The 14,329-nt window shown below is 35.1% G+C and overlaps 1 protein-coding gene across 1 annotated transcript in view; it reads right to left on the bottom strand.

Annotated features, from left to right (window-relative positions):
- The window catches only part of CCDC141 (coiled-coil domain containing 141), a 78,317-nt gene that overhangs the window by 42,272 nt on the left and 21,716 nt on the right, over window positions 1-14,329 (bottom strand). Inside the window, exons 9-10 of the mRNA XM_032694031.1 lie at window positions 11,163-11,282; window positions 3,072-3,266 (exon numbers count right to left, since the gene is read on the bottom strand). Coding sequence (XP_032549922.1) covers window positions 3,072-3,266; window positions 11,163-11,282 — 315 coding nt within the window. The remainder of the gene's footprint in view (window positions 1-3,071; window positions 3,267-11,162; window positions 11,283-14,329) is intronic.

Raw genomic sequence — 14,329 nt, 5'->3', positions numbered from 1 at the left:
CAATTTTTCCAGCAATAGTCAGGTCAATTTGACATAATGAAGCAGAACCACAGCAGAAGAAGAACAAGAGTAATACAACACATTAGCACTCAAAAGTTTTACTGAAGCACATTCTTAAAGTGTTAACAAAACTTTTTTCCCATGCTTTAAATTTTTCAATTGTATATCCAACAAATAAATCAAAATTAAATATATTTTTATTAAAAAAGGTAGGCTTTAATTTTGCACATACACAGCTTTGATTTTGTTATACACATTCTCTATTTTCCTTTAGTGTAAGCATAAGTTTCCTCTTTCAAATTTCAGAAAAAGTGACAAAAACACTCTAAAAAGACTCCTGTCTTTCTATACAGAGTAAGGACAACATTACAATACTTCATATACTCTATAGCATAGTGAATTATCTTGCAGACTTATAGTCTAAAAATACATTGCTCTTGAAGCTTCAGCTCATCATTGAGAAGAATTCTGAGAGACAACAAATATATATATATATGCAAAAATACTATCTGTAATCATGTCAACTTTAAAACTACTATATCAGAAGAGAAAAGAACTCTAAGGCAGACTAACTTTGACTTTAAAGGCTTTTGCAAGGTTTTACATTCATAAAAAATTGAAAATTCAGTAAGATTCTTAGGGGACAATATGATCCAGCTTTCTAAAGCACATGGAATATGAATCAAGAGCATAGCAGCTGAAAATGAATCACTTTTACTGACTCAAAACATCAAGGAGAGATGCCTGAACTCTCTCAAACAACTGAAATGTTTGCAAAGGAAATAAATGAAATTAAAGAAGATGAGCAAAAGTAATTCAACTTCTATACACAATGGAATAAAATAAGACATGCATACTCTTTTTATTTCTGGAAAAACAAAATATCCTGACCATACAAAGAAAATTTTCTAAGAGGAAGAACACTCTGTCAGGGGAGTGCAATTGAAGGTACCCCAGGAAGAACTTTTCTTAAAACATGAAACCATTTTTGTCATTGCTAAGTATAAAAAAGGCCATAAACTTCAGATCAAGACAGTAATTACAGTCATCTTTGAAAACTCATAGACTCATGGACATATGTGAATCTCAAAGATCTTTCTTCTGTAAATAGAGGCCATTCATATGAACTCAGAAACAGAGTGAAGTTTATTTATTTTGTGTAATAGGTTCTGTACAATGAATTCCAGTCTTCAGGACCACGAGTCACAGGAAAGTTGTAAAGTGTTCAAGAATGATTATGCACTTACAAACATTTCAGAAGGAGTTAACCTATCAGGCAGACTTACTCTAAGTAGTACTAGTTAGCATATTTAACTAGGTAAGCAGCATAAGTTTCACTGGATCATGCAGAATACTCCACTCCTGTCTCTCCTATGTATTCACTTTCAAGCTATTTACTATCTCAAACGAGTTTTGAAGCAACTTATGCACCAAAGTATACAATACTCCAAAGCTAAATAAAAACATGAATCTGCACGCATACTGAATTTAGTAAAATCCTCATTTATTTATGTGAAGTTATCTAAGTGAATGTTTTCAAGTTTTTGCTATATCAAAGCAATCTTGGACTATTCCATGTATCATTTCCCAAGTACTCTCAGAGGACACAGAGATCCCCCTGTAGAAAGTCAAACTGAAGATAACTACATTGACATAGAAATGGGTTGACATTTAAAAGAAAGCTTAGGAAGAGAGGTACATGATTACAAAAGAGCCAAAAAGCTCACAAATATGCAGAAAATATTGCTTAATAGTGCCAAATAAACAACCAAATGCTGCCAAATGCACTCAGAACTTAAGAGCACAAACACAATGTAATTGCTCTACTTCTGGTTTTTTATTTGTCTGAAATCATTAAAAATTAAAACGACAATGAGATACACAAGCTCTAAAAGGAGTTCTCTTCAAGTTATTTCAAAGCAATTAATTTTGCTCATTTGCCCTTTACATGTAAAGAGAATCCAGGTGTATACCATGAGAACAAGGGAAAATGTCTTTTTTCTGAACTATAGTAACCAGCGATTTATTCACTCTTATACATACCAGCTGTAATGAAATGGTTTGGAGACACATCTGAGATAGTGCTTTCTTCAGCAGGTACAACCACAAAGTACAGCCCTATATTCTGGAAATATATACCTTTGCTCTCAAAGCAATGGCCTTTATTTGTGTAGCTCCCTGTCCAAACTAGAAGACAGTGACTATCAGCAATAGTTTTAACACTGTTTTCACTAGCTCATCTCAGATTTCTCATTACAAATGAAATCAAGAAAGATCAGACTTATTGGAACAAAAGATATAAGTAAATAATTTCAACTCCAAGTGTTGTTTATATGTTGTTAAAGAAATACCAAAGGAAGTCGTATGGGTTAAAGACACATGTGATTACAGCCCCACCTGCTGCTCAAAACAAAAATTAGTGCAGGCAAAGTCTAAAAGTTTTTTCAGTACATTCAGTAGAGTTATAAAGATTGTTGTTGGAGCTATCTTTGGAAATAAACTGTTTTTAAAACTTCTATAAAATAGAAAAAGACCATTTGGTCTTTGGAGACCTTAAAAATAAACTCCTAACTAGTCTCCTAACTAAGAGGTTTTGGAAAAAAGGTTACATTACTAATAATACTGACGATAATTAGCCCCTGTGAAGACCATTGCAAGAATAGACATTCTTTCTGGTATTCATACGAGCCTCTAACATTTTGGGTATTTCAGCACAGTTCCTGTATCTTCATACAGTTTTATGCCATCGTGACAGAGCCCATGATCTTAAAGCCCAATTTTTGGCAAATAAATATTTCCCAAATATCTTCCTTTGGAAACTGAGTGCTCTTCTCAATATACTTCAAAAAACAAACAAACAAACAACTAAAAAAAAAAGTTTTTCAGAATGCATTTGCCAGTTTGGATAGAAGTTTGAGGTAAAAGGTCATATTAAAGGGTAATTGAATTTGTAGTTTTCCATTCCAAATTGTTTAGCAAACTGTTTGCTTAATCCCACATATATCAGTCTTCAAGAGCACACTAACAGTTTTATTATCAAGCTACTATTACAAACTTGGCTTCTTACCAACCTTGCCAGCAGCGTGAAAAAAGTCATTGGCCTCTTGCAGCAGGGCTTTCCTTTCTTCCATATGGAAGCACACTTCTTCTCGTAACAAACAGATTTTCTGTTTTGAAAGTTTTAGTTGTTCTTTTTCTGTATAGTCCTCTGAAAGCAAGATCCTAAATGCTTCACTTTCCAGTTGTTCCACAGTGGAATTCCATTCCTAATGGGAAAAATTCCATTTTAATCAATTATACATAGAAAAGTAATATACTGCTTTGGTTGCTTCTTTTTTTTTTCCCCCTGTGTTTTTTATAGAGAAAACTATAAAATAGTAAAACTCTTACACAGTGTACTTTATTGTTGCTGTACTTGTTAACACTTAAAATTGGTGTCTTATTATACTGTTCAAAACAAAAGGAGCATCTAATACTATACTACAGTTTCCCATGAATTAGGTAACACATTTTTCCAGTAATTGATTAAATAATAGAAGAACCTTTTTTCAATTAATTTAGCACTTGTTTCCAAGAATTTGTATCAAATGTCTGGTAAAGTAGACAGAAGAATATTTTAAAATAAGAATTTTTTCACGAAAACACTCTGAAGCATACACAGGGCACAAGAAGAATGCTTTTCAGCATGCTTAAAGATCATGGACCTCATGTTTGTTGTTTCTTTTTAGTGAAAATATTTCTAGTGAAAGCTTCTGGGTTTGGAATTTTTCCTCCAGAAAAGTAACCTGGTTATTCATAGATCTTTCAGAACAGTAGCAATTCTAATTCCCTTACAGTGTCCCACCATGTTGCTTTATCCTTCTTTGAAGTACAGTAAGCAGTAGTATAACTATTTTGGTCTCTGTATTTCAGTGCACTGACACTGTCCACTGTTTTGACAACAACTGGAACACTAAAAACACTTGTTTAAAAAGATGGACAACTTATTTTATGCAGACTTCTTGACCAGATGCAGTTCTCTCTCTCTCTCCTTATTGGTGTGGACTAGATCTGGTTCAAAAACTAATAAGTGAGAGACACCCTACAATTCTCAACAAGCTTAAATAGTACATGGCAATTCCAACTTTCCTTGCTAAATTCTAGATTACCTTGAACAAGGCAGGAAGAAGATTCAGCACTACTCACAAGTCAATGAAAACCACAGCTCAAAATGGAAAACACATGCATTCTATGACTATGCCTGTATGTTCTTCTCTTGAACTTGTGAATTAATTTCTGCAGCTTCATAGCACATGAACTTAAGATGAAACAGAGGTATTGACATGGGTAACAAAATGAATTTTAAAATATGCATAAACTCGTGGGGATAAAAAGCCATGATGCCTGGTGGGATGTCAATACATACCAACATGATAATCTCAAAATTATGACATATAAAAATACCTTTCATTTTACTCGAAAATACAACTAACAAGGTATATTAAGTGATGAACCTTTCAGTGGGAATTAGTCCATGGTACTAACTGCTGCAAGTTGTAACAAGAGATAAACATTTTAGCAAAGTCAATTAAAACACAATGCATAATTAAAATGATAAAAGAGATGCTAAACATAATTTTACCATGCAGATTTACATTAAATTAAAACCAATTTAAAAGGATATTAAAGATTATTTAGGCATTAAGTAAGCCTTTTATGGAGGAAAAATTTTAAAAAGACTTCATGATAATAAATACAAAAGGACTGATAACACCTTCACTGAAGAAGTAGAAATGACTCAGAGTATAGATTTATTTGATCAGTATCCTTTTTTTTTTTGTGCAATGCAGCATATCCCTTAATCTTGAAAATGTGATGAGTAAGAAAAGGAAAATTATGAAAATCCTGCTAGATTTGTAAATAATTTCTCCACTGCTGTGAACACTTTATCTTTCTGTTATGGAAGGTCTAAGCTACTGTAAAAATCTATAGATCTGCATTAATACCTTATTTAGCTTTTTTCACGTTAAATCTACTTTTGCTGTTTACTTTCATTATAGTATTTTTCGAGAGTGTTAAAACTGATGAACTAAAAACATTGTAGCTTTAGGTAAAAGTCTTGAACTTTTTCTACCTTCTAAAGTATCCAGCACAAGCCTGGGGAAAAAAGTTCAGAAATACCTACAGATTGTTATTAAACAATTACTGTGGGATAAATGGGCTTTTTGGTCTATAACATAAACATTTCTGACTTTAAAATTCTAACTTTGAATTAAAACCTGAAAAGCTAAATAAAAGTTTTTGCACTGGAATATTCTAGGGTTAAACGTATAAAACTTTGAAACACACCTATTTGACTTCAGATCATGATCCATATAGTAGATAAAGTAGCATTTAAACCAAAAGTCAACTAAATGTTAATATAGTTAATATATATTTTTCAGAATTGTGATAAATTAGCTTATTCTCTCATATGCAAAAATGTTCACAACTGAACTTTTTTTGAGCCCCAAATTTGCCTGTAACTGATTCATAGCATACATCAGTACACTGAGAATTTAGTTCCTATGAATATATTTGAAGGGCTTTTACCTTCAAGAACTACACTGCAGTATAACTACCAATCATATAATTCCCTCAGATTACAAATAAAATAGTGTGCACTAATACAACTGGGATTGTGAGCTGCTATGACAATTACCATATGAACTTTCTGTGAAGTTCAGTGGATGGCTGTATCACTGTATTTAACAGTGAGCTGATAAAATCAACCAACAGAAAGAGGAAAAAGTAGCTCAAAGTCTGTCACCCCCTAGAAAATCGTTGACATCTGTTAAAAGATAATTCCAGGACAGAGAGAGACCTACAAAACCAAACAAAGTACAAACAAACAAACAAACCAAACCAAACCAAAAAACCCAAACAACAAAAAACCAGACCAAACATCCCCCAAACTATTAACTGAAAAATAATAGACAGTTAATGTTAAAAATAAGAGACAGACTCTCCCAAGGAAGTGAGATGGCACTTCAGGAAAATCAGATACTGAGAAGAACCAAGTAGATGAATGCAGATTTCCATTTGCTGCACATAAAAGATGAATGTTTAGGTAAAAATAAAATAGTCCATAAAGAAAAATTCTTTTTCTTTACATACTTTGTTCTTGCTATCAAAATACAGGAGCATGTGTTTCATCTACTGTGCTATGAAATGCAACATTTGTCAAACTCGACAGAACACCCATCTCAGAAAAACTGGCAAGTGTTGGATAGGCTGGGTTTGCAACCATGCCAGAGAATGGTAAAGGTGAACAGCCATCCAGGAAGGCCACAGAAGAGAGCTCCAGGCAGACACTGAACTGCAAAATAACATTTCCATGCATCTAAGCATTAGTTGTGAGATCGGGGGAAAAACCCCAGGTAAATGCAATACTCTTGATCCTCATATCAATGTCAAGAAATACAGCAATTCATGGCTCGGCTTCACGAACTAAGATTTGGGAGATATAGCAATTAATACCATTGTTAGTGACATTTAATTTTGTCATTGAGAACCACCTTGTAAGCTCATTAGAGTATTACCGTGTTATTACCTAACACAGTTGCTCCAGGCATGAAAAGCATGCAGATCTGTAAACCAGAGTACTCCACTGTGCTACTGATCCTTAGTAAAAACAAAAAAGAGGACTGATTCCAGCATTGTTCAGTCCTGGAAAGAGACAGAAACTAGATCAAATGTAAACAATTTAGAATACTACTTTTCTTCATCACTGAAGTTATTTGGCCACTAAGTGGTGCTAGCGCTTCTTTTTTACCAGGTCAAGCACCTCCAATGCACATAGAAATGCAACAGCAAGCAGGTAATCAGTGCCAGTAGATATTCTTATTGAAACATGATTTCCTAAATATGCCTTTTCTCTCAATTCTTGGTGGGCAAGGGGGTGGAGGAGGTGGCGGGTGGGCAGTAAGTCCTTGTGGGAGCGTGGGGACCCTTCTAATGTTTGTGAGGGCTGAACCCTTTCTTTTCCAATTGTGAATCCTTGCGTTTAATTTTGGACTCAATTATTTTATAAGCTAGCAATAATGTTTTCAGTGGTTTCACCTCTTATCAAGGTGAGGTTCAAGATAAGATATCAGCCTGAGAACATAATAAATCATTCTCCTTTCTCCTCTCAGCCCAGTCCCATAAATAAGATGCTAAGCCTGTAAATCCTTCTTAGTCTGGCCTCTGAACAATTTAAGCAAATCATTTGTCCTGTTCGACTTAATGCAACAATACATGTGAGTAAACATCTTGTGTGAAACTGTTCAGATACTGGAATTTTCCATTATCTTACTCCCTGTGAGAACACTTAAACTTGCTTTGCATGGCTATTACACAGAAACATTTCACTATACCCTCAAGGTTATAGTATACATATGAAACGTTACTTGAAAAGATTTATTTACACTACTTTAGATTCTAACACAGAAATCCCCAGGTAGTTTCAGACCAGTTTACCAATGTCTTTATTACTTTCAACAGAATGCCATGAGATAGCCATGGACACTCAGACAGTATGGTAAAGACACTAATTAAAATCTAGCTATATTTTTTCATCAATGGAAAATAATTTAAAGCCCCTAATTGCTTTTTGGAAACATTCAGTTTTGGCATGAGGGAACTAGACAAATGACAGCAGACATCAACTCCGCTGTAAGCAATGACCAAGGTACAGATAAAGCATGTAATTAATTAATTAGCCAAGTTGTGTGTAAGGTACTCCTAAGAGTTCTTCCTGAACATGAAATCAAATGGTTTTTTGCAACCATTTCCATATTTTCTCACATAAGCAGATAAAATAGTTAACTGAATTGATAAGATTTCTGAAGACTTCTTGCAATTACATTTCACTCTGAAATTAATGTGGATTATTCACCTTGTTTATTACAACAAAAGTCGGACACTAAAGGGATCCCTGAAGGGAAGGTAACTCCAACTGTAGATTTAGTGTTGCTAGAAAAAAACTGATATTGTATTTTTCCTATTGCTAAAAAGATTGCTTCCAATATATACACAGTAAAAACTGGTGTCTGCTTTTATCTTGATAAAACATTTAAGAATTAGACATTTGAAAAAGCAGCTCAATAAAATAGAGGCAGAGGAATTTTGAAGCACTTAATGCAGTTAAGCTGTACATTTGAAAAGATGGACTTAATTTCTACTTATGAGTGTTTTACAATTTTGTCACATATTAAGTTCTTGTCAAGGTCATAAGGACTCTTGATTTCAGGGAGAAAATTAGTTTTTGCAGAAAAAAATATGACAAAATCCAAACGAATAGAAAATAATTCTGATTACTCTATACTACAAAAGCGCTCAGCAAATACTCAAATGTGTGGTGATCACATGCACGTGTATAAAAGATATGCCAACTAGAGCTTCAAAAAGCAAAACATGTTGCCTTTTTTTTTTTTAGCAGTTTGAGTTACAAGGTAACTTAGTGTTATTTTACAGCAATACTGTCACTGTCTGCAAAGTACATTATGTTGTACAGATGTAGCAGCACTGTTATACATCACAATATCGAGCTGGTCTGAATGCAAACTGAAAACATATTTTGGGAACTACAGATGTTTGCTTACAGAAAACTAGATAAATTGCTAGCACTGTATTTTTTAAACCACTCTGTTCCTAAACTGGTTCTCGCCACTTAAATTTAATAACTTCAGAGGTGATTTGGAAGAAAATATAAAATTATTGTTCAAGAAATTTTCTAATTGTACAAAAAGTCCTAAAGTGCTATAAAATAACGAGACAAGGTCAGTTACAGAGATTGAGTAGAACCTTTTTTTGAAGTAGGCTTGTTTGAACAAACTAGTGACAAGTAATTTCAGACTTACCAGAAATTTGTGTCATTACCGGGATGAAAGATTAGATCCTATAAAACAGTGACCCTGTCATGTTGTATGAACAACTGAAGTGAAAATTTTACATGAAAAACAGCTTAAGAGAATTTTGTGCACACATGTATGGGAATATAGAGGGAATAATATATCTGTTTCCAGGACCAGTGGAATATTTTTTTAAGATTGTACCTAGTTCTTCACTGGTCTTCCCCAAACTTTGTCATGGAATTAATCAACAGCTTCTCAAACAGAATTAATATCTCACGCAACAGCACTACAGTTTCAAAATACATACATACGTATAAATACTTCAGTTCAGGGATGTGATGCTGAAGGCCTGTGAGTTGCTGAAGATTCAGGGAATTTCATGTGCAAACACGATAGATCTTGTAATCCTGACTTTGTTTAGTTTGTGAGCAAAGATGACAAGTTCATTTCTAGGTTGTTCCATGTTTCGGTGTATTCCAATCATATAGATAACACACTACTTTGTGCAGTGATGACATTTAATATTAATCTCTGCTATCTAACAAATATTTACTGAAATACACATTTGGTTGTATTTATCTGAATTTTATCTGAATTTATTTGAATCTGAACATTTATCTGAATTTTACAATCAAGATGCCAGGTTCCTCCTTTATTCTGTTCTAAATGTTTGCGGTTCAGTGCTGCAAAAACTAAAGCACAAAGCCCCATAACTCACAGCTTTCTCAACTGTATTTGCAGTATGCAGTTCAACCTAGCCACTCTTCTGCACATCATAAGCAAAACCAACATACTCAGTAACATTCCCTTCAAGAATTTAATTTCCCCCTGCTAGAACATCCTGCTAATAAGAAAAGCAGAAGGCTAAAGATAAGATGTTCTAAATCATAATTCACACAGATGCATAACAAAAATGTTTAACGCTAGACACTTTTAAATGACCTTATTAAAAAAAAAGGCAATTCAGTAAAATTATATGAATTATCTATTACATAATGTATAGGAGAAGAATTGTTAGGCAAAACTGCAATAATAAAAGTTATCATTATAAGTCAGTTTCTGAATGGTCAACCATGGAAAGGATTATTATACAAAATGAAAATGTATATTGTTCTTCTTTCTGCACTTATGCTATCATTTCTAATTCAGACAGTGAATTAAAATGATAAACTTTTAAAATGGAACATGGGGAAGATTAATGATTATTTGGCTAGTTCTAAAATTCCATAATACTTTAGGACCCCTCGACACTTTTATGTGTCCCCACAGCTTACTCATTTATTGTTTATCTGTTCTTTTTATGCCAAAGGTCTGTTCAGAAGAATTTATATTTACATATTCATCTATCCTAAACAAAAAAAATATGTTTTCTGACATGCTTCTTAGAAGCATTAGAAATATTATTGTATTCTGTTTACATGACAGCCCTGAAGCAGTTAACTGTTAATTATGCAAACAGGCAAACATGTGACATTTAACCACAAAGCTTACAAGGAAGCATAGCTGTGAACAATCATAAGCCTGCTAGTTGCTATCAACACAATAGCCTTTAAAAAGGCACTTGCTTCTACTGGAATAGTTTTTGGATGGAAAAGACCTGCTCAGTCATCTGGGTTATCCAAATTCAATTGCTTGAAAACGATACAGTGAGAAATGATCCTGACCCAGCAACAGTACTTACCTGATGACTGCACAATTTAAAAACCTAAGAAGGGTTCTAAATATAGGTAATTTATATCATACAAATATCCTTTCTTTTTATATCAAGTGTTTTTTAATCCCATCTTGCTTTCGTAAGTGGTAGTAACAGATTCATTCTCTGGAAAATTGATATTAACAATGAAAATAACATTTTCAATTACTTTTAGTTATAAGAAATAAATGGGCAAATACCTCCTCCAATCATGTACTCAGCTCAGGGACAATTAATTATGGTAGAAATGGCTGGGGTTTTATCCTTTATGAACAGTAATAAAATTGTTTTTCTTTATTTTTTGTCACATGGTTTAATACGTAAATTATTGGTATGGTCCTTGATCACTAAATTGAAAAATCAACTGAACAACATCAAGGATTCTTCTTCTTTTTATCGATAGCTTTTAAAATTTGGAATGTAAAAACCACTGAGAAGCATGAAGGCCAGCTTTAAAAGAAGTAAAATGACTAAAATAATTTAGACACATAGAAATACATATCTTATGCACACCTACAAAATATCTACTCCTATATTGCTTGTTAAATGCCCAAGGTCATGTTTTCCTACTCATTTTAAAAGTTGCTTCACCAACCAATTATGTTATTCCTTACTTTCACTTTGACTTCCATTTCTTCAAGCTCTTGAAGTAACTCTTCATTTTCCAATAGAGATGAGCCTAAGTTTTGCTTCTGAAAGTAATCTCTGATGTTTTTCGTATACCAAGATGTTACCTAATTAAATAACAAAAAGAACTCTGTCAGTGAATAATTTGAGAAGTGATTGTCCATTTTTTAAAATATGTACAAGACAGTTTCATCCAAAAAACCCCACACTCATTCTCATTCCTTTAATTTTTCATTCCTAACGTTCATGCTTGTACTTAAATGCTTACATTTGTGTTATCTGAATGTTAATAAATGCAGAAGGAAAGGAATAGTAAAAAAGAAATCAATTTATAGCCACACGTAGTATAAAGGCACGGTTTTTGACACCATATAGGTTTTGTACATTCTCCCTTGAACTGGAGTAACTTAAAAATATCCCTTTGCATACAGTAAAAGACTACAGATCTGAGTAATTTTGACCCAGTAGAACCTCTCCTTCCCTACCTTGAAAAACCCAGTAAAGCTATTGAGATAAAATTGTGGGGGATCATCTTTAGTAGCTTTAAAAAAAATTACATCTTACTAAACTTACTTCAGCAAGTATGTTCAGTAAACGTATGCAGTATACAAATATATCTTCTAAAGTGCACAGAATTACTTGCATTTATATCTGCTTAACTCATAGTAGGTACCTCTCACCTTCTTTGTAAACACATGGCAAGAAGTTCTGAGTGAAGCTTTGCATTTTAAAATAGTAGCAAAAATGAGTTATTGGTATCAAGGGGACTTCCCCCAGTCTTTTCAATCTGGAAAATCACCACTATACTTAAATGATATGGAGCATACTAAGAATTTTTGTGCTCTAGATACTACAGATTTTAATAGCACACTAGAGACTTTTTTGTTTTATATGCTCGTGTAGAACTATTTTTAATAAATTTAAACAATCCTAAAATATGAAAGAACCTTTCAAATGTGTTGGAAATATTTTCAGCTACAAATAAAATATTGGTGACATTATCTCAGGAGCTCAACAGAGCTAGAAGAGTAAACTAATTATTTTACCACTGAGCCTTAATTTTTTAAGCATATCCTCCAGATGTGTACTTACTGATTGAAACATTTTTCCTGGAAGCACATTTTCACAGAACATTTACTATGGGTTCACTGAAATACAAATGAATGGAGTGGACAACAAAAACTGTGCTAGAAGTCAAATAAAAATTTCTCTGTAAATTAGGGCTGTTCTTCTTTATCATTTATCTTAGCAAAACAAACTAGTACTTCTGTAATGTTAGGCAGAGGAAAAAGTGATTCTTTAACCCTATTATAGCTAAGTGTTCATCCCTTTACCAGTTGGCAATATTCCTTTCCATTACAGTGAGTTTAATCACTTGGCTTCCACTACAGTTAATACCTCTGAGTGATTTCATCCTGCTATCTTCTCTCTTAAGCAACCACTGGGAACACTTCACTGCGTTTTAAGTAAGAAACCGACAGAATTTTGCTCTCAGTGATTTTGGTGAAAGGATGGGAAAGGAGACAAGGTTAATATTTTTCAAAGCTATTTGAAAAAGACAGTGGTTTTGATTGGTTGAAATCTAAAATCACTCCAGTGTTTCAAGAATCAGACCTTATCATTCATTTACAATTATTATCTGCTCTGTTTGCAATGAATAATTCATATCAGAAATAAAAGGCTCTTCAACATTTTTCTCAGGTTGCCAAGCTGCTTGTTTTGCACTGATTATGGTGCAGGTGATTTCAATGTTCACAGTTTTCCACTGCCTTCCTACCTTTCCCACTGCCAGTTCAGAAGCAGCAGCAAGTTTTCCAGCAAATAACTGGAGGGGAGTGGGTAGAGAACTCCAAAGCAACAGCATGGCTGAGCTTGTTGTGGGTTGGTCTTGTCTGGCTGCCAGACACCCAGCCAGCCACACTCTCATTTCTCCTCCTCTAGAGAACATAGGATGGAAAATGAGCATGGAAAATGAGTGAACTACTAAAGACAGGAAGATCACTCACCAGTTACCATCACAGGTGAAACAGACTCAACTTGAGGAAAACTAATTTATTGCCAATTAGTCAGAAATAAAGAGAAAAACTAAAACACTTTCCTTCTACCCAGCCCTATTCTTCCCTCTCAAGTGGCACATGGGGATGGGGAATGGGGGTTATGGCCAACAGTGGTTCTTCTCAGTGATTGCTTCCTCCTCATACTTTTCTGGTGTGTTCAGCACAGGATCTCCAGGAGCTGCAGCTCCTGTCAGGACACCCTATTCTAGCATGGGCTCTCCATGGCTTCAGTTCCTTCAGGGAATTCCATTGTGGACTCCTCCAAGACCTGCAGTGTAGATACCTGCTCCAACATGGTCCTCTGCACAGCAGGGGAGTGGTCTCTACCAAAACTTCCACAGGCTGCAGAGGAATACCTGCTCCACCACCAGGAGCACCTTCTTCACTGACCTGGGTGTTCACAGTGTTGTTTTCTGTTCTTTCTGCTCACTCCTCCCTGTATCTGTGCAGCGTTTAACCCTTTCTCAAACACACGTTAGTGGTGGCACCACCACCTGGGCTGAGGGGCTGTGCCTGCCTTGTGGTGTTGCTGTGGCAGAGCCCTCTGCAAACAGCTGTGCTGGGCATGAGGCAGCCCTGGGCTCCCCTCACAGCAGCCACCTGCCCTGCAGCCACCCATCCTGCAGCTCTCTGACCTGCAGCCCCCCATCCTGCATACCCCCACCCCATCCTGCAGCCCCCCATCCCGCATACCCCCACCCCATCCTGCAGCTCTCTGCCCTGCAGCCCCCACTGCCAGGGTTGGGCACCAGCACCCAGCACACCAGGGTAACCACCACTATTTTCAGAAGAAGGGGAATTGTTTCTGACACCAATACGTTGTCCTGGGCTCTGCCAAACCTCTCAAACCATCTGACACTAATGCAAGATTATAGAAAGAAGGAGCAAATACAGCGCAGATCAAAAATTATGAAGAGGCACATTTTTCTTTCCAGAAATTACTCCCACTAGGAAAAACTTCCTTTTTGCACTCCCTCTCTTCCTGTATTTTATACATACACACTTACAAGCAATAAATTAAATCCAAGCACACCTCAGGCAGTTTGAATGTGGGCAGCCTGCACTGTGTATTTTGACACACCTACTCCGAATGCTGG

The sequence above is a fragment of the Chiroxiphia lanceolata genome, chromosome 7, assembly GCF_009829145.1.
Source record: "Chiroxiphia lanceolata isolate bChiLan1 chromosome 7, bChiLan1.pri, whole genome shotgun sequence".
Classification (NCBI taxonomy): domain Eukaryota; kingdom Metazoa; phylum Chordata; class Aves; order Passeriformes; family Pipridae; genus Chiroxiphia; species Chiroxiphia lanceolata.
Note: the sequence above shows the minus strand (reverse complement) of the source record. Positions and strands in the feature narration are given on the sequence as shown.